General features: G+C 36.1%; 1 protein-coding gene across 10 annotated transcripts in view; it reads left to right on the top strand.

Moving 5' to 3' along the window:
• The window catches only part of RABGAP1L (RAB GTPase activating protein 1 like), an 830,901-nt gene that overhangs the window by 45,167 nt on the left and 760,659 nt on the right, over nt 1-25,075 (top strand). For 8 of the 10 annotated variants that reach the window (XM_055111246.3, XM_063603797.1, XM_008978332.4 and 5 more), the window contains 2 exons: nt 14,332-14,502; nt 16,180-16,372. In XM_055111246.3, coding sequence (XP_054967221.1) covers nt 14,332-14,502; nt 16,180-16,372 — 364 coding nt within the window. The remainder of the gene's footprint in view (nt 1-14,331; nt 14,503-16,179; nt 16,373-25,075) is intronic. The other 2 variants (XM_008978333.4, XM_034941037.3) reach the window with 1 other exon arrangement.

The raw sequence follows: 25,075 nt of genomic DNA, 5'->3' as shown, positions 1-25,075 counted from the left end.
AGATGTGGAGTGTAGTACTTCCCCCTTCACTCTCTCTCTCTTTCCTGCTCCTCCATGGTAAGATGTGCTTCTTTGCCCTTCGCCTTCTGCCATGATTGTTAAGTTTTCTGAGGCCTCCCAGCCATGCTTTCTGTACAGCCTGTGGAACTGTGAGTCAGTGAAATCTCCTTTCTTCATAAATTACCCAGTCATGGGTAGTTCTTTATAGCAATGTGAGAATGGACTAATAAAGGCCTTTTCTGCTTCTCTTGAGGTAATCATGTGGTTTTTGTCTTTAGTTCTGTTTTTGTGATGAGTCACATTTATTGATTTGTGTATGTTTAACCAACTTCACATCCTGGAGATGAAGGCTGCTTGATTGTGGTGGATTAGCTTTTTGATGTGTTGCTGGATTCGGTTTTCAAGTATTTTGTTGAGGATTTTTGCGTTGATGTTCATCAAGGATATTAGCCTGCAGTTTTCTTTTATTGTTGTGTTTATCAGGATGGTGCTGGCCTCATAGAATGAGGTGGGGAGGAGTCCCTCCTCCTCAGTTTTTTGGAATAGTTTCTGTAGGAATGGTACCAGCTCTTCTCTGTAGATCTGGTAGAATTCAGTTGTAAATCCATCAGGTCCTGGGATTTTTTTGGTTGGTAGACGTTTTATTACTGATTCAATTTTGGAGCTTGTTATTGGTCTCTGTGGGGAATCAGTTTCTTCCTGGTTCAGTCTTGGGAGGACATATGTGTCCAGGAATTTATGTCTCTTTTAGGCTTTCTAGTTTGTGTGCATAGAGGTGTCTGTAGTAGTTTCTGATGGTTATTTTTTATTTCTGTGGGTTCAGTGGTAACATTTCCTTTGTTATTTCTAATTGTGTTCTCTCTTTTCTTTATTACTGTAGCTAGTGGCCTATGTATCTTACTAAGTTTTTCAAAAAACCAACTCCTGGATTCATTGATCTTTTAATTGTTTTTTCTTGTCTCCATTTACTTCAGTTCAGCTCTGATTTTGAATACTTCTTTTCTTCTGGTAGCTTTGGTGTTGATTTGTTCTTGCTTCTCTAATTCTAGAAACCCAATTTAAACTAATTTGTGCAAAAATAATTTGTTGAAAGGAATATTTTAGGGAAATAAAAAATGGAAGATTTATTAAGACTGAGGATGGGGACAATTGGAGCTAGGCCTCAGGAATGACTCAGGGATATGACTTGGTTAAGACCCTTTTTCTTGTCTCCGTCTAGGGTTTACTTTTCTCTCTCACTGCACACTGTCATTCTTCATTGAGGAAAAACATGGCTGGTCACTAGTCCAAACATCTTAGAAATTGGATTAATTGATCTAGCTTAGATTCATCTATTTGGCTGTGGGGTTGACATTTTTATAAAAGCTATGTGGTTTAAGTAGAGAGAAGGCTTATTCGCAGAATAAGATGTTTGAGAATTATTGTTGGACAGATAAAAATAGGTATCCATTAAAGTAATGTGAATTAATAAAGTTCTTTTGTCCCCTTTTCAGAGCTAGAGACATACTTGTGTACATGCATACATATTGGTTTGGTTCTTGCTTGGGAACTAGAGTAGTGGATAGACTGTTTAGTAAACAAAAGTCATGGTAATTTTTTCCTGGATTGGCTCAGTTTTTCAAAGCACAGAAGAATTTTGGTTGGCAAATGTTGTTCTATAAAGTATTTGTCCATTTTCTTAGTGTAAGTTAAGAGTAGTTCCCTTTCTACTTCTGTTATGGATCTCCTACAGTCATTCTAATTCTAATGCCTAATAGTCTTTGCAGCCTATCCAATCTTGACTCACTCTTATATTTTTAGGTTTCTATTTTAGCTCAGGAGCCACTTGAAAATGAGTAGGCACAAACACGTGATCTAAAAGCAAGAAGGAGGCTAACCACATTTGGCACTGAAGGAAATTAGATCACGTGCACTGTGATTGCACACTTTCGAATATGTTACGTTATTTTGGGAAGAAAATAGCTTTCAGTTAGACATTGCTGAATATTGTTGTACTATTTCTTGTATATGTGAAAATTGTAGTTTTAGGCATCCAAGTGAGGTATTAATTTAGATATCATTATTGCTCATTTAGCAAAAATGATGTGGCATTAAAGTAAGAATTATAAGCTATTTCACTTGGTAGAATTGCTGTAGGTATGGGGGAGAAGTGTGTCTTTAAGTGATTTAATTTAATCTAAATATTTATTGAGCTCCTTTGAGTTTAGAAGGGGATGGATAGAAGAAACAAAACACTGATTCATACCAGATTTTCAATAATGCTGATAAGCTTCTGTTCCTTATTTCCGTATATCTTTAAAATGCCCTGAAAATGAAAATATTTATGCCTATATTTCCATTATTTTTTGCACCTGAAGAAACATAAAAATCTTTTCTCAGATTTTATATTCTGATTTTTAGATTGCAACAGAACAGTCTTAACTAAGTGCATTTTAAAGCAGTTTTGCATTTGTACACTGCTCTGTAGTACATGCTGCGTTGAAATGGATGTATTAGTCTGAAGTTCACTAGAACAGTGAGCTTCATATTATTTAAAAGACCTCTGAGAATATTCCAGCTGTTATTTCTTTTGATTTGAAATAATAGCAGATTGCCATACATAAAGACAAAGTTAACATTTTGTTATAGCACACTGCTGCATAATAGTAGACTTAGTAAATTATATTTTGAAAGGACGTTTTGGAATGTAGGTCAGGAGCTGACTGGATTCTTCTGGAAATCACATAGCATGAGAATCTTGAGTCAAGTCAGTACTCGACTTTAGAACTCATGCAGTCCAACTTCCTACCTGATGCTGGAATCCATCTTGCTATCCCAAATAATTCATTTGGTTATTAAGGAAGTATTTATTGAGGCATAGTGTGTGTAGATACTGTCCTGGGGATGTGTTGGCTAAAATAAAAATAGACTTGGTCCCTGCCCATGTGCAGATAGGTCTTTTTTAGAAGGCTATTAATTATTGTTGATTCAGTTTCTTGAAAAATATAGGGGTATTCAAGTTATCTGTGTCTCCTGGTGTGAATTTTGGTACTTTGTGTCTTTTAAGGAACTGGTCTCCTTCATCTAAGTGGCCGAATTTGTGGATAAAGAGTCTAACTTGTAGTTGGGTGTTCAGTGCTCAATCAGTCTCAACAAGTTATTTTTTGAATCAAGTACTCAAGTTGGGAAGAATTGACAATTTAACAACTTTGAATTTTCTAATCCATGAACATTGAATATCTCTACATTAATTAGATCTGATTTAATTTCCTTCCTCAGTGTTTTTTAGATTTCTGCTTACAGACCCTATGCATATTTTGTTAGATTTATACCTAAGTATTTCAATTTTTCCCTTGCTATTGTAAATGATACTGCTTTTCTAACTTTCAAATTCCTATTGTCCATTGTATGTAGGGAGGATAGTGACTTTTGTATATTGACCTTATATCCTCCAACCTTACTGTACTTGCTTATTAGTTCTGAGGGTTTTTTTTTTCTCTTTTTGAATCTTTAGGTTTTCCACATTGACAATCATGTAATCTGTAAATAAAGACAGTTTGATTTCTCCCTTTCCAATCTGTATACGTTATATTTCTTCCAATCTTAGGGGGAAAGTGTCTGCTTCGTGATTATTAAGTGTGATGTTTTGTAAATTTATTTATTGGAGGAAATTCCCCTCAATTGCTAGTTTACTGAGAGTTTTTGTTTTGTTTTGTTTTATGAGTGGATGTTGGATTTTGTCAAATGCATTTCAATTTACATGATTATGATTTTTCTTTAGCCTATTGATATGTAGGATGACATTGATTGGTTTTTGAATGTTGAGCCAGTCTTTCGTACCTGGTGTATAATTCTTTTAATACATTGTTGGATATGGTTTTCTAATATTTTGTTAAGAATTTTTGTATTAATGTCATTATAGATATGGATGTATAGTTTTTCATTTTTCTTGTTATCTGGTTTTGGTATTAGAGCAGTGCTGATCTCACAGAATGAGTTAGAAAGTATTACCTCTGCTTCTATATTCTGGAAGATATTGTGGAAAATTGATATTATTTCTTCTTTAAATGTTTGGTGGAGTTTACCAGTGAAGTCATCTTTGGTGCTTCCTTTAAAAATATAGGGCTATTCAGTTTATCAGCTTGGCCATAGTGGGGTAGAACAGCAGTCCCCAACCTTTTTGGCACAGGGGACCAGTTTCATGGAAGATGGTTGTTGTCCACGGAATGGGGGCTGGATGAAACTGTTCTACCTCAAATTATCAGGCATTAGTTAGATTCTTATAAGGAGCACTCAATCTAGATCCCTCACATGTGCAGTACACAGTAGGGTTCACACTCCTATGAGAATCTAATGCCACTGCTGATTGGATGTGAAGTGGAGCTCAGGCAATAATAATACTCGCTTATGCATTGCGTACCTCCTGCTCTGTGGCCTGGTTCCTAACAGGCCTGGGACCAGTATCAGTCTGTGGCCTGGGGGTTAGGGATGAGGTAGAGCACAAAGTGGAGTCTTTGGGTCCCCTTTTCCAGGCCTTGGCTCTTAGATGGTATTTCTGGACCTGCCCTGGACCAGAGGGGAGCCCTCTGCCCTGAGGAATGAGTCCCAGGCCAGCCAGCATTCACCAGAAACTGACTGAAGAGCCCTTGGGCCTTAAGGGAACATCGGCAGTAGCCTGGAAGTATACCAAATGGGCCTGTGTTGTGGGTGGCCACAGGATAAGGCTCCTCTGCCTGTGGAAACGACAGGGATGAGTGGAAGAATTGTGTCTTGTGGTTTGAGTGCCAGCTCATCTGTAGCATAGTAGAATATTAGGTAGACTTCTAGGTTTTTAAACTCCAGTCCCTGGCTCCCAGATGACACTTCTTGACCCACCTGGGACCCAGGGGAACTTGTTGCCCTGAGGGGAAGGACACAAACCTGGCTGGCTTTGCTACCTGTTGATTATACAGCATCAGGACCTTGAGCTGCCATAGGCGGTAGCCAGGTAGTGCTTACAGCAGGCCTTTGGTGAGACACGGTGCTGTCCTGACTTTAGGTTTGACTCAGTGCAGTTTCAGTGGTGGTGAATTAGGAGTCTTGTGTCACTCTATCCTCAGCCCCAGGTGGCACAGAACAGAGAGGGAGATTCCATTGGTTTGAGAGAAAGTAAGTAAAGAGAATAAGAGTCTCTGCCTGGTAATCAAGAGAATTCTCCCAGATCTCTTACGCAAGACCATCAAGGCGATACCTTTGTGAGTCTGCAAGATCCACAGTGTTACTGGGTTTGGATGGAGTGCCCCTAATGGAGATACAGCTTAGATCACAATACCTAAGTCTTTTGAATGCTAGGAAAGCCTTCCCAAGAAGGATGGGTACAAACAAGCCCAGACTGAGAAGACTACAGTAGATACCTAACTCTTCAATGCCCAGACGCAGATGAACATCGACAAGCATCACGACCATTCAGGAAAACATGACCTTACCAAAGGAACTAAATAAGGCACCAGGGACCAATTCTGGAGAAAGCGAGACAGAGAATTCAAAATAGCTGTTTTGAGGCAGTTCAAAGAAATTCAAGAAAACACAGAGAAGGAATTCAGAATTCTATCAGATATACTGAACACAGATTTAAATAATTAAAAAGAATCAAGCAGAAATTTTGGAATTGAAAAATGCTGTTGACACACTGAAGAATGTATTGAAGTCTTTTAATAGCAGAATTGATCAAGCCGAAGGAAGAATTTGTGAACTTGAAGATAGGCCATTTGAAAATACACAGAGGAGACAAAAGAAAAACAAAACAGAACAAAAACAATGAAGCATGCCTACAGGATCTAGAACATAGCCTCAGAAGGGTAAATCTAAAAGTTATTGGCCTTAAAGAGGAGATAGAGAAAGATATGGGTAGAAAGTTTATTCAAAGGGGTAATAACAGAGAACTTACCAAATCTACAGAAAGATATCAATATCCAAGTACAAGAAGGTTATAGAACACCAAGCAGATTTAAAGGAAGATGATGTCTGCCTCAAGACATTTAATAATCAGACTTCCAAAGGTCAAGGATAAAGGAAGGATCCTAAAAGAAGCAAGAGAGAAGAAACAAATAACATATAATGGAGCTCCATTGTGTCAAACTTTTCAGTGGAAACCTTATATACCAGAAGAGAGCAGCAGGACATGTTTAAAGTGCTGAAGGAAAAAACTTTTACTCTAGAATAATATGTTTGGTGAAAATATCCTTTAAACATGAAGGAGAAGTAAAGACTTTCTCAGACAAAAGCTGGGGATTTCATGAACACCAGACCTGTCCTATAAGAAATGCTAAAGGGAGTACTTCAACCAGAAAGAAAAGAACGTTAATGAGCAATAAGAAATTATCTGAAGGTACAAAACTCACTGGTAATAGTAAATTCGCAGAAAAAGACAGAGTATGGTAACAGTAACTGTGGTGTGTAAACTACTCTTGTCCTAAGTAGAAAGACTAAATGATGAACCAATAAAAAATAATAACTGCAACAACTTTTCAAGACATAGATAATCAAAAAAGATATAAATAGAAACAAGAAAAGATTAAGCAGGGGATAAAGTTAGGGTGTAGTGTCTTTATGAGTTTTCTTCTTGCTTGTTTGCTTGCTTATGCAAAATGTTGTTATCAGCTTAAAATAATGGGTTACAAGATAGTATTTGCAAGACTCATTGTAACCTTAAATCTAAAAACATACAATAAGTACAAAAAAATTGAGAAGCAAGAAATTAAATCATGCCATCATAGAAAATCACCTTGACTAAAAGGATGACAGAAAGGAAAGAAGGAAGCAAATACCAGAAAACAAGTAACAGTTGCAGGAGTAAGTCCTTACTTATCAGCAATAACAGTGAATGTAAACGGACTAAACTCTCCAATGAAAAGATACAGAGTAGTGGCTGAATGTATAAAAAACCAAGACCCACTGATCTGTTGCCTACATGAAACATACTTTACCCGTAAAGACACACATAGACTGAAAATAAAAGGATGGAAAAAGATATTCCATGCCAATGGAAACCAAAAAGGAGCAGGCATAGCTGTACTTCTATCAGACAAAATCGATTTTAAGACAAAAACTATTAGAAGAGACAAAGAAGATCACTGTATAATGATTAAAAGGTCAATTCAGCAAGAGGATATAATGATTGTACATATATATGCACCTAATCCTAGAGCACCCAGATATATAAAGCAGATATTAGAGCTAAAGAGAGGGATAGACCCAAATACAGTAACAGCTGGAAACTTCAACACGTCACTTTCAACATTGAACAGATCTTCCAGTCAAAAAATCAACAAAGAGTAATCAGACTTAATGTGCCTTATAGACCAAATGGACCTCATAGATGTTTATAGAACATTTAATCCAATGACTGAAGAATACATATTTTTTTCCTCAGTACATGGATTATTCTTAAGGATAGACCATACTTAGGTCACAAAACAAGTTTTAAAACATCAAAAAAAACGAAATAATATCAAGCATTGTCTCTGACGACAACAGAATGAAACTTAGGTTGGTGCAAAAGTAATTGTGGTCTTTGCCGTTAAAAAGGCAATTACTTTTGCACCAACCTAATAGAAATCAGTAACAAAAGGAATTTTAGAAACTATACAAACACATGGAAATTAAACAACATGCTCCTGAATGACCAGTGCATCAATGAAGAAATTAAGGAGGAAATTGAAAAATTCATTGAAACAAGTGATAATGGAAACAGAAGATACCAAACATATATGATACAGCTAAAGCAGTACTAAGAGGGAAATTTATTACTGTAAGTGCCTACATCAAAAATTCTTTTTTCTTCTGAAAAACTTCAAGTAAGCGACCTAACAATACTTAAAGAACTAGAAAAACAAGAGCAAACCAAACCCAAAATTAGTAGAAAAAAAGAAATAATAAAGATCAGGGCAGAAATAAATTAATTTGACATGAAGAAAATAATATAATAGGTCAACAAAACTAAAAGCTGGTGGTTTGAAAAGTTAATGAAAATTGACAAACCCTTAGCCAGACTAAGAGAAAAAGAGAGATCCAAATTAATAAAATAAAATGAAATCAGAGATGAAAAAGGAGGCATTACAGTTGATATTGCAGAAATTCAAAGGATCATTAGTGGTTACTATGAGCAACTATATGTCAATAAATGGAAAACCTAGAAGAAATGGCTAAATTCCTAGACACATACAATCTATCAAGATTGAACTGTGAAGAAATCCAAAACCTCAACAGACCAATAACAAGTAATGAGATTGAAGCTGTAATGAAAAGTGTCCTAGCAAAAAAAGCCTGGGACCTGATGGCTTCACTGGTGAACTTTCCCAAACATTTAGAGAACTAATCAAATATATTCAAACTATTCCAGCTGGGCATGGTGGCTCACGCCTGTAATCCCAGCACTTTGGGAGGCTGAGGTGGGTGGATCACCTGAGGTCAAGAATTCAAGACCAGCCTGGCCAACATGGTGAAACCCTGTCTCTACTAAAAATACAAAAATTAACTGGGCATGGTGGTGCATGCCTGTAGTCCTAGCTACTCTGGAGGCTGAGGCAGGATAATCACTTGAACCTGGGAGGTGGAGGTTGCAGTGAGCCGAGATTGTGCCACTGCACTCCAGCCTGAGCGACAGAGTGAGACTTACTCAAACTATTCCAAAAAATAGAGGAGAAGGGAATACTTTCAAAGTCATTCTAAGAGGCTAGTATTACCCTCAAACCCAACCAAAGACACATCAAAAACAAACAAGTAAACAACTGTAGGCTGATATCTCTGATGAATATCGATGCAAAAATCCTCAACAAAATGTTACCAAACAAAACACAGGAACACATTAGAAAGATCAAATTGATCACAATCAGTGGGATTTATCCCAGGGATGCAAATATGGTTCAACAGACACATATCAATCGGTGTGATACATCATATCAACAGAATTAAGGATGAAAACCATATGATGATTTCAGTTGATGATAAAAAAGCATTTGAAAACATTCAACATCGCTTCGTGATAAAAACCCTTAAAGAACTGGGTAAGGAAGAATATACTTCAACATAATAAAAGCCATGTATGAGAGACCCATTGCTAATATCATACTGAAGAAGGAAAAGCTGAAAGCCTTTTCTCTGAGATTGATAACACAATAAGGATGCATACTTTCACTGCTTTTGTTTTCAGCATATACTGGAAGTCCTAGCTAGAGCTATCAGACAAGAGAAAGCAATAAAGGGCATACAAATTGGAATGGAAAATGTCAGATTATCCTTGTTTGCAGATGATATGGTCTTATATTTGGAAAAACCTAAAGACTCCACCAAAAAACTGTTAGAACTGATAAACAGATTTATTAAAGTTGCAGGATAAAAAATCAACATATAAAAATCAGTAGCATTTCTATATGCCAACAGTGAAAAATATGAAATCGAAACCAAGAAAGTAATCCCATTTACAATAGCTACAAATAAGATAAAATACCTAGGAATAAACCAAAGAAGTGAAAGATCTCCACAGTGAAAACCATAAAACATTGATGTAAGAAATCAGAGAAGACACAACATTGGAAAGATATTCCATGTTCATGGGTTGGAGGAACCAATATTGTTAAAATGTCCATACTTACCCAAAGCAATCTATAGATTAAATGTAATCCATATCAAAATAACAATGACATTCTTCACAGAAATAGAAAAAAAAGTCCTAAAATTTATATGAAACTACAAAAGACCCAGAATAGCCAAAACTATCCTAAGCAAAAAGAACAAAACTGCAGCAATCACATTATTTGCTTTTAAATTATGCTCCATAGCTATAGTAACCAAAACAGCAAAAACCAGTACTAGCAGGAAACACATAGACCGGTGGAACATAATAGGGAACCCAGAGATAAATCTGTACATCTATGGTGAACTCAGTTTTGACTAAGCTGCTAAGAACATAACACTGGGGAAAGGACAGTCTGTTCAATAAATGGTGCTGGGAAGAATGGATATCCATATACAGAAGGATGAAACTGGACCCCTGTATCTCATCATATACAAAAACAAAATTAAAATACATTGAAGACTCAAATATAAGACCTTAAACTATGAAGCTACTAACAGAAATTATTGGGAAACTCTCCAGGATGTTGGACTGGGCAAAGATTTATTGAGTGATACCCTAAAAGCATGGGCAAAAAAAGCAAAAATGGACAAATGGTATCACATCAAGTTAAAAAGTTATCTGCACAACAAAGAAAACAATCAACAAAGTGAAGAGACAACCCACAGAATGGGAGAAAATATTTTCAAACTACCTATCTGACGAGGGATTAATAACCAGAATATATAAGGAGCGCAAACAACTCTATAGGAAAAAGTCTAATCTAATTAAAAATCTAATTTAGATTGGGTGCAGTGGCTCACGCCTGTAATCCCAGCACTTTGGGAGGCCAGGGCGAGTAGATCACCTGGGGTCAGGAGTTCGAGCCCAGCCTGGCCAACATAGTGAAACCCTGTCTCTACCAATAATACAAAAATTAGCTGGGTGTGGTGGTGCACACCTGTAATCCCAGCTACTTGGGAGGCTGAGGCAGGAGAATTGCTTGAACCAGGGAGGTGGAGGTTGCAGTGAGCCAACGTTGCGCCATTATACTCCAGCCTGGGTGACAAGAGCGAAACTCCATCTCAAAAAAAAATAATAATAATAATAATAAAATCTAATTTAAAAATGGACAATAGATTTGAATAGACATTTCTCAAAAGAAGATATACAAATGGCAAAAAGGCATATGAAAAGGTGCTTAGCAACACTGATCATCAGAGAAATGCAAATCAAAACTACAATGAGATATTATCTCACCCCAGGTAAATTGGCTTTTATTCAAAAGTCAAGCATTAACAGATGCTAGTGAGGATGTGGAGAAAAGGTAACCCTGGTACACTGTTGGTGGGAGTATGAATTAGTACAAGCACTATGAAGAACAGTTTGTATGTTCCTTAGAAATCTAAAAATTGAGGTTTCACATGATTCAGCAATCCCACTGCTAGGTATATACTCCGAAGAAGAGATATCTGCACTCCCTTGTTTATTGCAGCACTACTCACAGAAGCCAAGATTTGGAAGCAACGTAAGTGTCCATCAACAGATAAAGAAAATGTATACATATACAGTGGAGTACTATTCAGCCATAAAGAAGAAGGAGATCCTGTCATTTTGCAGCAACATGGATGAAAGCAGATGTCATTAGGTTAAGTGAACAGGCACAGAAAGACAAAGTTCACACATTCTCACTTATTTCTGATTGCTAAAAATTGGAATAATTGAACTCATGTAGATAGAGAATTAGAACAATGATTACCAGAAGCTGAAAAGGGTAGTGGGAAGGTGGGATGGGTAAGGGACATGGGGATGGTTAATAGGTATGAAAAAATAATTAGAAAGAATGAATAAAACCTAGTATCTGCTAGCACAGCAGGGTGAATGTAGTCAATTTAATTGGACATTTAAAAATAACTAAGAGAATAATTGAATTGCTTCTAACACAAAGGATAAATGCTTGAGGTGATGGATACTCCATTTGCCCTGATGTGATTATTATGCATTTCATGCCTATGTAAAAGTATCTCACATAACACATTAATATATACACATGTACCCACAAAAATTAAAAATAAAGGAGTAAAAAAGTAAATTTTTAAATAATTTTATACTGCATGTAACCCATGTACAAGTAGTGCCATTACCTTGTAACAGGATATTTCCAATTCCTCCCTCTCTCCCCCTCCCTTTTTTTGTTTTTTGCCATTGCTGTCAGGTTTTTTTTTGTCCATGTGGTATAATCATCCAATACATTTATTCTTCCTTTTATCACATAGATCCACATTTTTGACCTATATAATTTTCTTTCTGTCTGAAGAACTACTTTTAATCTTTCTTTCAAGCCAGATATGCTGGCAATGATTTTTCTTGGTTTTTGCTTGTTTTGGAACTTGTGTGATTAAGGAATTATAACGAGAAAGTGATGGGGGCAAGGGTGTATTGGGCCTTGTAAGTCTTGGGAAGCAGTTTGAATTTTATTTAAATTTTAGTGAAAAGGTTTTGGTCTGGAGTTTTCATGTAATCTAATTTATTTTCCAAAAAAAAATTAAATAAATAAATTGGCAGCTTTGTGAACAATGACGTAGATTGAGGGAAGAAGACTGGAAATAGAAGATGGGTTAGGAGGCTTTTACAGTAGATAAGAGCATTGTTTGGACTAGAGTGGTAGTAGTAGTAGACAGAAAAATGGATAGATGTGAGTCTTATTTTGGAAGTGGGTCTGACATGACTTGCTGATGTGAGGAGTAAAGAAGTGGAGGTGAATCAAGGATGATATCCAGATTTCGTGTTCAAGTAACTTTGTAGAAGATAGTGGTGTTATTTACTGAAATGGCAAATTGGGACTGGAAACAAGTTTGGAGGAGACATTAGGAATTCCATTTTGGTCATGTTTCATTTAAGATACTGATAAGACTTCCACATGGAAATATCAAGTAGAGAGGTGAATTTCAGGGCAGGAATTTAGAGAAGGTATTTGAGTTGGGATAGCAATTTGGAAGACTGTTAGCCTGCAGATGGTATTTTCGTCCATGACAATGACAGACATTACTTAGAGTGTGTGACAAGGGAAAAGGTCAGGATCTGAACTCAGGGAATTTCTAACATTTAGAAATCAGGTAGAGGAGCAGCAACCTGAGAAGGACTTGAAGGATTGACCACAGAAAGACATCTGGAATATGTGGTGTGTTGGCAGTTAAGGATTCATCGTGCAGTCTGGAAGAGTAAAGACCTGGCTTGTAACACATTCTGCATTTTTAGAAACATAATATACAAAGTGAGAAAAAAACCTTCAGAGGACAGATGAATGTCGCTTGGGTTTTAAAAAGGAAGGGTGTTAACATGCATAACAGAAATAAATGATGGCTAGCTAATTACACTGGTCCAGGAGTATGGTTATTCTTTATTTTGATATTCTTGAAATTTTTGATTTTTTATAAAGTTGGAAAGTAATTACTTTTTAAAAGATACACATGTAACTTGAAGCTAGACTCATTCTTTTTATTGCCAAGAGTAATGGTGTTAGTGTCACCTAATGGCAAAATGGAATATTGCAGCTATACTTATAGGCTATAATGAAAAGGTAACCTAATTAGAAAGAAAAATAACATTTCTGGGGGGATTTTAGGCATGGATCAGTAGACTTACTATGGCTTACAAGGTCCCGTGTTCTTTAGCCCTAGCCTGCTTGTCCTGCCCCTCTATCACATTACTCATTTGGTCACTGAGCAGATTGTGTAATAGTAGGGTTCTTTTTTGTCTTTCAGGTTTAGGCTCAGATATTTTCCTCTCAGAGAGCTTTTTCCTACCACCTTAATTTGTCCGTATACTTCCCATAGCTACTGTTTGTCACATTAACGTGTTTATTTTTTGCATAGCCTTTAGGGTGACTTGGAATCACCATTTGCTCCCTTTTTCTTTGTTTTCTTACTAGTATGTAAGCCCCAGAAGTGCAGGCTACTTGTTTTCCTTATTCACTTAGGTAACCTCAGGGCTGAGTTGTGTCTGTTATATAGTGTATGTCTGCAGTTAAACTTAGTTGTGTGAGTACATGAACTTCTGGATATGATAGTGAGTGTTGTTTCTATGCTGTAGAGATCTATCCAGAAAACAGAATTACACTGTGTTTGATTACTGAAACATTATTTGCTACGTGAAGGCAATATAGAAGCTTTTTTCTTTTTCTTTTTGGTGTTAATAAGTGATAATGTGTCAGGAAAGAGAAGCTATATGTCTTAGGATGTTGAATTCTGTATTAGTCAACTTTAGTTACTCAGAAAAAATATTTGCAGGTACAATATTCGGTCTTGAGGAGATAAGTTTTTTTTTGAAGCATTTAGATTTAATTAATATAGCAGTGTCAGTGAATATGGTTTTGTGTCTGTGCGTGCATTTGTAGGTATTTCTAGTATCATTTAATTATTTCCTCTATTAAAAAGAAAAGAAAACAGTATTTCTAAGAGAAATGAGAGTGAGTGTGTCAGGTAAACAGTGATAAATCTGGTTGAGATATGGACTGGTTTGTGTAAATTTTTAGGTAACAATATGGCTCTATTAGTCTGGAAACTTAGGATGAAGAGAGAGTACATTTCGATTAAGTGGCTTAGTCCAAGAAGGTAACCTCCCTAACTTTGAGATAATTATCTAGCCAGCAGGATTCTTCTTCACATAAACCATTTTTAAAGCTTTATTAGTTCATGTTTTTAATTAGTTCATGTTTTTAATCAGTAGGTTTTTTTTTTTAATCCCTTTTGTTTTTCCAGGTGGATGTGGGAAGAGAAGTTTGCAGAACTGAAATGGAGGTCAGAGCTTCATTACAGAAGGTTAGTGGATCATCTGATTCTGTGGCTGCAATGAACAGTGAAGAATTTGTTTTGGTTCCTCAGTATGCAGATGATAATTCTACAAAACATGAAGAAAAACCTCAACTGAAGGTATTTTTTTCTTTTCTACATATGGTATAATTTTTAATTAAAAACTATTTGAAACTTATCTCAGGAGATGTGTAAAATGCAAAGGTTTTTCTCAAGTGCTGACTTTCAAAATAAAATCAATGTTTGATTTATCCAGACCCTAATTATTTGGTTTGTGTATTTTAAAAAGTTCTTGCTTTTGGTTGTTTACCTTTTGATTTGGAACTTTAGGGGGAAGAATAAAAGAAGAAAAAGAAGAGAAAGGATTTTTTGGTGAATTAGACATAATGGTTAAATTTTACATTACTTTATCTGGATGTTTTTGTTTATCTTACTGCTGGGTTTTAGAAGTTAATTAAATGTTTTGCTTTCACTTGAGAGACTTTTTTCTTTATGATTTTTATGTTTTAAATCAGCTGGTAACGTTCCATTGTGTGATTTAACAGTCGACTTGTCTAAATGTTTTTAAAGCACATCTTATATTTTTAGCATTTGAGTTTTTATTTAGATATGGTCCCTTTTTCACTTCTGTGTTGCACTTTCTAAGTCAAAGAAAAGGAAGCAAGTAAACTCAGTTATATAGGCTTGAAAATGGTATAACTGTCTTCTAGAAACAGGAATAGGAAAAGTAGTTAAAAGTGCTATATATTATTTATGACTTTTAGTATTAACTATGGCATCAAAAGTGTATTAATATATCAGTCTAATAAAATATATTCTGAAAATGAGATTACTAAATGTTTATGTTGAGAATATATTGTTTTATAATTTTATTTAAATAATCAGTGGCTTTATTTTTAGATACCTGTATTTTAGCATTATTGTGTTTAAGACATCATTTATTTGCTTAGGCTTTGCGTTTCACCTGCCTTTGAGAAAACTATGAGTCAACTTAAGTGTAAGGAAATTAGCAATATTCATCTTGGGAGCTAGCCAACAATTTGTAAAGAAATCAGAAATATGGTTATGCTGTGCTAACAAGAAACATAACCTTTTAAATGATATTCATAATAGACCCGATTTAAATTTACCTATTTTTTCCTTTAGACATGTAAATTTAAGGTTATCTGATTTTTAGGGTGTGTTCCTAAAAAAGAAAAAGAAAAAGAAGGGCCAGGCGTGGTGGCTCATAGCCTGTACTCCCAGCACTTTGGGAGGCCAAGGTGGGCAGATTGCTTGAGGTAAGGAGCTCAAGACCAGCCTGGCCAATGTGGGGAAATCCCGTCTCTACAAAAAATACAAAAATTAGCTGGGTGTGGTTGTGCATGCCTGTAGTCCCATCTACTTGAGAGGCTGAGGCATGAGAATCGTTTGAACCCAGGAGGCGAAGTTTGCAATAAAACGAGATTGCACCGCTGCATTCCAGCCTGGGTGACAGAGTGAGACTCTGTCTTTAAAAAGAAAGGGGAAAAAAAGATAAATACATCTCTGTAAATAGGATCTTATATAAAATGTAGTTGGAAACTGTCTTAAGTGTTTTATAAAGAATCCTTTTGTGAAACTAATAATCTTCCTCTAATTTAGTTTTATAACCAGGATTTTAATGTATTATATATGTGAAACAACTTCTTAGTATTTTAGTAACCATATTTAAATATTTAGATTGTTTTAATTTCTTCTAGAAATGAAATACTTTCATAAAATTTAGCTTTAGAACTATGGTAGAATTGAAACAGAATTGTCTTGCTGTGTCTGTAGATAGTTTCTAATGGTGATGAACAATTGGAAAAAGCCATGGAAGAGATTTTGAGAGATTCCGAGAAAAGGCAAAGCAGTCTTCTTGTTGATTGTCAAAGTTCCAGTGAGATTTCAGACCATTCGTTTGGAGATATTCCAGCCAGCCAAACAAATAAGCCATCTCTTCAGTTAATTTTGGATCCGTCTAACACAGGTACTGCATTGAATTCTTAGAAACTATTAAAGAAATGGGATAAAGTAATAGTGAAAATTTTAAGATGAAAATCAGAAAAAATTGTTAGCTCTTTTCAAGCTTTCAGTTCTTGTTGAGAGTTTCCACTTCGGTGTTATGTTTCTGCCTATATCTCTGCCTATAAAAATCAGGTCTTAATGTTCTTTGGGAACAAAGACTATGTCTGGGTCCTCATTTTACCCCTAGTACTTCATGCATGGTAGGTCCTCAACAGATACTTACTGAACAAATGAGTAAATACTTGGGTGTCACAGAATAGTGTAATGGAGATAGTCTTTCATGTGATGTGCCTTTTTGCTCAGTTTCACTACACTTATTTAAAGTTATATTTAGTAAAAACTCTAAGTAAAACATATCAATTCCAACAGTGTATTAAATAATAAATACATCTATGAATAATTAGGATTTGTACTTTGAATACTAGCTTATAAGTCAAGATGCTTTTGGGTGCAAAAATAAATAAAATCAAAACCAGCTGCAACTTCAGCTGGCTTAAACACCACAGGTATAATTTGATCTAGGCTCTGATGGTGTTTTTTTGGTAACTACTCAGCTCTGATCTTCTCTATGTTACCTTTCTCCTTAGCTGGTTATAAAGTAGCTACCAGCAGAAACTGGTAGGTAAGGGAAGGTGACCTGTTTGTGCCTGGTGGCAAAGAGAAAGTCTTCATTCTTTTACTGATTTTTAAAATTTCTTTGGTGACACGATCTCATTCTGTCATCCAGGCCGAAGTGCAGTGATGCTGTTCAGCCTTCTGAGTAGCTGGGTATGTACCACCATGCCTAGCTAATTTTTTTTTTTTTTGTAGTGATGAGGTTTTGCCATGTTGACCAGGCCGGTCTTGAATTCCTGGCTTCAGGCGATCTGCCCACCTCAGCCTCCCAAAGTGTCGGGATTACCAGTGCAAGCCATTGCACCCATCCCTGGCCTGTTTTACGGATTAAATAAAAGTTCTGAGTTTCACTCTGATTGGACCAGTGAAACCATTTTCTAGTAGTGAGGGAAATGACATGAACTGATAGCTGTAGGCCTGGGTTACATTCAAACCTGTAAATAAGTCACTCTGACAGAGGGGATGGGATTATCCTAATTGGCTTAGGAAACTCGTGATTCATTTCTGAACCAAATGAACCTTGGTACAGGGTAAGTATAGGTATAGCCAAACTGTTACACAATAGGGCTGTGATGCATTTGTGTAGGGAATGTAATCACAATGCCTTCCATGGCAAGGATGATTAAGCATTAGAAAAATCTTTCAGTGTGGTTTACCACATAAAGTGGTGAAGAGTGAAAAAATGTCAGTAGATAAAGAACAAGCACTGGATAAAATTTAAAATTTTACATGTATATGCACATGTAAAGTTCTTGGAAAACTTAGAAGGAAACTTGCTTAACCAAATATCTATCAAAGTCTTATGTTTTATGCTGAAATTTAAAATGCGTTACCATCAAGATATATTGAAACAGGAGCAGTTAGGGCATGATAGCTATCACCATAGCTCTTTGACGTTGTACTAAAGAATCCAGCCAATGCAAGATGACAGGAAAAAGAAATGAAGTGTGATTAGAAAAAAAGTGAAAAAATTCTCATGATTGGTAAAGTATTTAAGAAAGTGAATGGATAAGCTATTAGATTTAAAGACTTTTTGCCAGGCATGGTGGCTCATGCCTGTAATCCCAGCAATTTGGGAGGGTGAGGCGGGCAGATCACTTGAAGTCAGGAGTTTGAGACCAGCCTGGCCAACATGGCAAAACCCCGTCTCTATTAAAAATACAAAAATGGCTGGGCGGGGTGGCTCAAGCCTGTAATTCCACCACTTTGGGAGGCCAAGATGGGCAGGTCACGAGATCAGGAGTTCCAGACCAGCCTGGCTAATATAGTGAAACCCCGTCTCTACTAAAAATACAAAAATTAACTGGGTGTGGCAGCACATGCCTGTAGTCCCAGCTACTCAGGAGGCTGAGGCGAGAGAATCGCTTGAACCCGGGAGGCAGAGGTTGCAGTGAGCCGAGACTGCACCATTGCACTCCAGCCTGCGTGACAGTGAGACTCTGTCTTAAAAAAAAAAAAAAAAAAATTAGCTGGGCAGGGTGGTGAACACTTGAAATTCCAGCTGCTCAGGAGGCTGAGGCAGAAAAGTCACTTGAACCCAGGAGGTGGAGGTTGCAATGAACTGAGATCATGCCACTGCACTCCAACCTGGGCAACAGAGTGAGACTCCATCTCAAAAAAAAAAAAAAAGATTTAACGACTTTTAGGAAGGTTAGCACCAACAGTAGAAAATAAAATTGCCATTCATAATACCAACAAAAATAATAGGTAACAAGGAAGAAACAAAAATTTATGTAAAATTTTAATAAAATTATAAAATGTTATTGAAGGAAATGAACACCTGAATGAATGGGGAGAGATGCCATGTTGATTGATAGGAGTCAACCTTGAAAAGATGTAACTTATCTCCAAATTAGTCTGTAACTTGGGTGGGAATTTCAAATTTTCAGTTATTTTTATAAACATTCTGAAATGTATCTGGACAAGTAGAGGTACACAGGTAGCTAAGAAAATTTTTAAAAAGAATATTATGTATTAAGATAGACTACAGAGTTACAGTGATTAAACCAATGTGATATTGGCTTGTTATAGAAGTGAATCACTAGAACAGGGTACCAGAAACAAACCTATGTATATAAAGGATTTCAGTATATGACAGAATTCGCTTCACATATCACTGGGGGAAATGGTAACTATGCAGTAAATAGTGTTGGGACAGTTGCATCTTTGAGTGCAATAAAATAAAATTAGTTTCCTTAGTTGTACATAAAAATTATTTTTAGTGATTCAGATATTTAAAGTGAAAAATAAGCCTGTAAGAAGAAAACAATGGAGCATATTTTTGTGATTGTCAAGGTAGGAAAAGCCAAATCACAAAAGGAAAAGATAGTTGCATATCATTATAGAAACATTTAAGTCTGGCCTGGGCATGGTGGCTCACACCTGTAATCCCAGCACTTTGGGAGGCCAAGGTGGGTGGATTACTTGAGGTCAGGAGTTCAAGACCAGCCTGGCCAACATGGTGAGACTCCGTGTCTACTAAAATACAAAAATTAGCTGGGCATGGTGGTTCATGCCTGTAATCCCAGCTGATAATCTGGGCAGGAGAATGGCTTGAACCCAGGAGGCGGAGGTTGCAGTGAGCCGAGATCACACCACTGCACTCCAGCCTGGGCAGCAGAGTGAGACTCCATCTCAAAAAAAAATTTTAAATCTGAGTGCAAAAGACCATTCGGGTTATCTATTTCTTCTTGAGTATACTTTGGTGTTTTCATCTTTCAAGTAATTGGTCAATTTCACCTAAGTATGGGGATAGAGTTGTTTCTCTGTTATAGAGTAATATTCTCTTATTATCCTTTTAATGTCTGCAGGATGTGTATTAATATCCTCTCATTCCTGATATTGACATGTATTACATATACATACATTGAAAAACCTACCAGTCTAATAATTTTGCTTTCAACAGCCATACGTATATTTCCTTGAGCACTTTAAAAATGCTTTTCTAGTGTCTTCTTGTCTCCATTGTTTCTGATAACAAATCTGAAGTGGTTTGAATCATTGTTCTCCTATTTGTAATATGTTATTTTTCTTTGCTTTCAGTACTTTTATTTCATTGTTTTCAGCAGTTTGATTATCTGTGTGTGGTTTTCTTTGAGTTTATCTTGTTTTTTGGATCACTGAGATTCTTGAATCTGTAAATTTATATCTTTAACCAAATTTGGGAGTTTTCACCCATTATTTCTTGGTAATTGTTTTGTTTCTACACTAATCTCTTTCTTTTCTGGGACTCAGTAGACAAAAATGGTAGACATTTCCATACCGTTCTCACAATTCCTTAGGCTCTTTTCATTGTTTTCCCTGTGTTCAAGCTCACTGACTTTTTACTTTGTTAATCTCCATTCTGCTATTGAGATCATCTGATGAATTTTTAATTTTAGATATTGTATTTTTCTGTTTTTAAATTTACATTGTTTTTTAAAGTTTTTTTGTTTCTCTGTGGATAGTTTTGATATTTTTATTCATTACAGGTGTTTTCACGTTTATTTTATGGAGTATTTATGGAGCAACTGGGACATCTTGGGATTGGTCTGTGGATTATTTTTTCACTTGAGAATAGATCACCCTTTTATGTTTGTTGAGTAATTGGCTTGTTCCCAGAGTTTTCGAATCTTATGTTTTGAGACTATTTCTTGTTAAAATCCTCTGAAGAATGTTGACTTTTTTTTTTTTTTTTTTTTTTAAAGCAGACATTCCACCTGGTTGTGTCCAAACTGCAAGATCTGTCTTGCTTTCTGGTTCCAAAGTATTTTCAATTCTCAAAACCTTTGCTGTGCTTTTTCAGTCTGTTCCACATGCATACACAGTTTGCTAGTTTACACACAGAGTTAGGGGATTATCTTCTTCAGCTCTCTCCTCTCTGAGATTTCCCTACACTCTCTGGCTTCCTTGGGCCATTTTCCTTCTACCCCTGTGTTAGAAAGACAGGTTTCTTTCTTAGAGTTTTTGCTGCTTTGTGCGTTTTGCAGAATCATATGTCTGGAGCACTTTATGACAAAGTGGTGAGAGAAAAGAGAGGCAAAAATAATAGAGTTTTTCTTTTCCATTTTTGGGTTATAGGGGCCTCTTTGCTTTGGTATTTTAGCCTTTGAGACACATTTCTTTTCCTCCAGATTGTAGATGCTTACAGTACCACCACGACTACCAGCATTTCAGGTAGTTCTGTGGTCGGGGCTAGTGGTAGAACTGGGAGAGAAAACAAAACAGAAACAAGTCATGATTTCTCAGATACTCTCTAGTTTGCAGGGACTTCTCTGTTATTTGGCCGGAAAGATTGGATTTCTTTGTTTTGTTGCTTACTGCTATTCTGCAACTCGGACCACCCTTAGGTCAAAACTGGGAGGTGATGATGAGAAAAATGGAAAACTCACCACTGTAATAGAGGTTCAGATTTTCACTTTCCTCTCCAATCTGGCTGTTCCTATTTACTTTTTAAAAAGAGGCTGGATGTGGTGGCTCACGCCTGTAATCCCAGCGCTTTGGGAAGCCAGAGTGGGCGGATCACTCGAGCTCAGGAGTTCAAGACCAGCCTGCGCAACATAGCGAAACCCAATCTCAATAAAAAAAGAAAGAAAGAGTCCTCCGGTCGTTGCTTTTTATATTCTGTCAAGAGTTTTCAGGTATAATCTGTGGGAGAGATAACTTATAACAGTGGGAGAGATAAATTGTAACAGGCTTATCACTTCAATTTGACTGGTCCAGTTCAATAATCTTGAGTCTGTTTTTGCTTCAGCTGTTTTGAAGTTCTGCTATTAAGGGCGTAGTCACTTAGAATTTTTGTGTTTTCTTAATGAATTGACCATTTTAGCATTGTGAAATATCCCTTTTCTTTTTGTTAAAATTCCTTGTCCTGAAGTCTAGTTTTTCTTATATTAATATAGCCACTTTTGGTTTCTTATGATTAGTATTTGCATGGTATATATTTTTCTTTTTCCTTTTTTTTTAAAAAAAATTTTCATCTATTTTTATCTTTAAAGAGTGTTTATTGTAGATACCTTTTTAAAATCCAGTTTAACAATCTCAGTCTTTTAGTTGGGTTTAGACTAGGATAAGTAAACTACTATCTGTGAGCCAAATTCCACTTCATACTTGTTTATGGTGTGGCTTGCAAAGTAAAATGGTTTTTACATTTTTAAATGGCTCTAACATATCAAAAGGAGAATAATATTGTGACACATGAAGCTTATATGAAATTCAAATTTTAGTATCCATAATTAAGTTTTAAGTTTTGTCAAAAAATCTGTGGAAGGTTTTTTTCTCACTTGTATAAATACTTGCATAATATTGTAGATTTTGTCTCTTGGCCCACCAAACCTAAAATATTTATCATATGACCCTTTACAGAAAAAGCTGACCATTTACTTTTTTTTTTTTTTTTTTTGAGATGGAGTTTCACTCTTGTTGCCTAGGCTGGAGTGCAATGGCACGATCTCAGCTCACTGCAACCTCCACCTCCTGAGTTCAAGCAATTCTTCTGCCTCAGCCTCCTGAGTAGCTGGGACTACAGGTGCATGCCACCACGCCCAGCTAATTTTTTTTTTTTTTAGTAGAGATGGGGTTTCACCCTGTTGGCCAGGATGGTCTCCATCTCTTGACCTCATGATCTGCCTGCCTGGGCCTCCCAAAGTGCTGGGATTACAGGCATGAGTCACTGCGCCCAGCTGACCATTTACCTTTAATGTAATTTTAAATATATTTGGATCTAAGTGTACTTACTCTCTTGCTGTTTTTCTCTGTCTCTTCTGTTCTTGTTTTTCCCCTGCTTTCCTGCCTTTAGGTTATTTTTAATGTTCTATTTTATCTCCATTATTGGCACATTAGCTATATAATTTTGTCTTATTATTTTAGTATTTGCTCTGGAGTTTATAACTCAAGTCTTTAACTCATGTACATTCTAATAATATCATAACACTTTATGTACATTGTAAGGATCTTTTGTTACCTTCTAGATTTTATGCTTCTGCTCTCATTCATTTTGCTAATACGTATGTTAGAAGTTCTACAAAATACTGTTTTTTTTTGTTTTTTTTTTTGCTTTAGTCTGTTATATTTTGAAGAAATTAAAGAGCAAGGAATAGGTCTTTTTCTCATATTTAACTTCTTGTGCTCTTCAGTTTTCTCTGTATCATTTTCCTGTAGCCCAAGGAACTTCCTTTAGCATTCCTCTTCTGCAATTTAGAAACTGCTGTTATATTCACCTGGGGAATATTTTACTGCAGATCTTGTATTTTTTCAGCTCTAGAATTTCTTTTGGTTCTTTTTTATGTCTTTCATTTTTCTTCTTATTTTGTTAGATGTTTATCTTTAAATCCTTGATCATATTTATAATAGTCGTTGTATAGGCCTTCTTTGCCTATTTTATCATTTCTTATTTTTGGATCAGTTTCTGTACTGTTTTATATTTGGAATCTGTAGAGTCATGAATCTTGGGTTACACAGGTTTGTAAAATACCTCTTCAAACAACTTCTTTTTGGCCTCCTCTTTTCTCTTTTTATTTATATTATTTTTTGTTGTTTCTCCCTGGTTCACATTCATCTTATATTTTTTCTGTTTTTAAGACTCTAGTTACACATGTTAGACCACTTGAACTATGTAATCACCCAGGCTCATCAGTCTTATTGTTGCTGCATAAGTGCTTGTTACATTAAGAAAAGTATGTAAAAACATACATGTATATAATAATATAATACAAAGTAATTTAAACATATTAAAATGTATTTGTAGTTTTTTATTTATCCCTTTTGAAATACATTATATTGAACTGACTGAAAAAGGGAGAAAAACATGTTTCAGTGGTTGAAGAACATGGCAGATGAAGTAGTTCATTTTGAATGGCTTTAGTTCCTTAACAAAAAAGTCAGTGGTGAAGTTGCATATTTTAGTATAATATTTAGGAGCTGCAGTTGGGGAATTTGAAATGGCTTTTGTGAATTATTTATTAAAATCCTATCCTACAAGAGGAATCCTGGTAATGGCAGTTTGAAAATGTTGCAAGGACCTAGTTCAAGTGATACATGTATGCTTAATTTTGTGCAGCATGAATGTAGGTAACAGCGGGGAAGCCAAGCAGAATGTGGATTTTAGGTAGGGGCATGAAGGGAGAATGTTATACTACCTGATACACGGAGATGGATGCTCTCTAACCACAATTGGACCTTTGCTGCCTGCTGTTCTTAGAATAAAATGAACAGTTTTTTTTTTTTAAGAAATTCATTATGACGGGGATGGAATTGGGCGAAGCAATCGTAGATTCATTCATCAAAAATAATTATTTTGAGGAAAAAAATTCCATTGGAATACTTATATAGTTCATAGAAGCCAGCAAGCCAGGAATGAGGGAAATAAGGAGCTTGACACTTGTTGTTGGTATGAGATGTAACATTTTAACATTGCTTGTTTTTGCTTAGGAAGTTAGGCTGCTTAATAAATGTGGTGCAGTGAAGGATCTTTACAGTCAAGAGAAACTTTTAGCTGATTTACTTTTGTTTAATCCTCATTATTTTGGGGCTAATTCACAGTATCTTTAGTATAGTTTTTCCTCCTTATTGTTCTATAAACTTGTTAACCAAAAAGTGGCAGGTCTCAATCCATAGAGGTTTACTTAGTCAAGGGTTTAGTATGTGCCTGGGAAAAACAAGCCACAGGAACAGTTGTGACCTGTGCTTTTCTAGAGGGGTTTTGGAAATTTCGGTGTTTAAAGGGGGAAAGGGCAAGCACAGGTTAAAAAAGAGGGAAAGGTAGGCAGTGAGGCAAATGGTTGCATTCTTGTGAGGCTCTGACTAGCCTCAATAAATCTACACTTTACATGTGAAAAGAGGGAGTAGAGGAAAAAGTCATTTGGGTTGGTTCCAAGTCTTTGCTATTGTGAATAGTGCTGCTATAAACATACGTGTGCATGTGTCTTTATAGCAGCATTATTTATAATCCTTTGGGTATATACCCAGTAATGGGATGGCTGGGTCAAATGGTATTTCTAGTTCTAGATCCCTGAGGAATCGCCACACTGACTTCCACAATGGTTGAACTAGTTTACAGTCCCGCCAACAGTGT

This window comes from Pan paniscus, chromosome 1 (genome assembly GCF_029289425.2).
Source record: "Pan paniscus chromosome 1, NHGRI_mPanPan1-v2.0_pri, whole genome shotgun sequence".
In the NCBI taxonomy this organism is placed as follows: Eukaryota; Metazoa; Chordata; class Mammalia; order Primates; family Hominidae; genus Pan; species Pan paniscus.
This window is presented reverse-complemented; position numbering and strand designations above follow the sequence as displayed.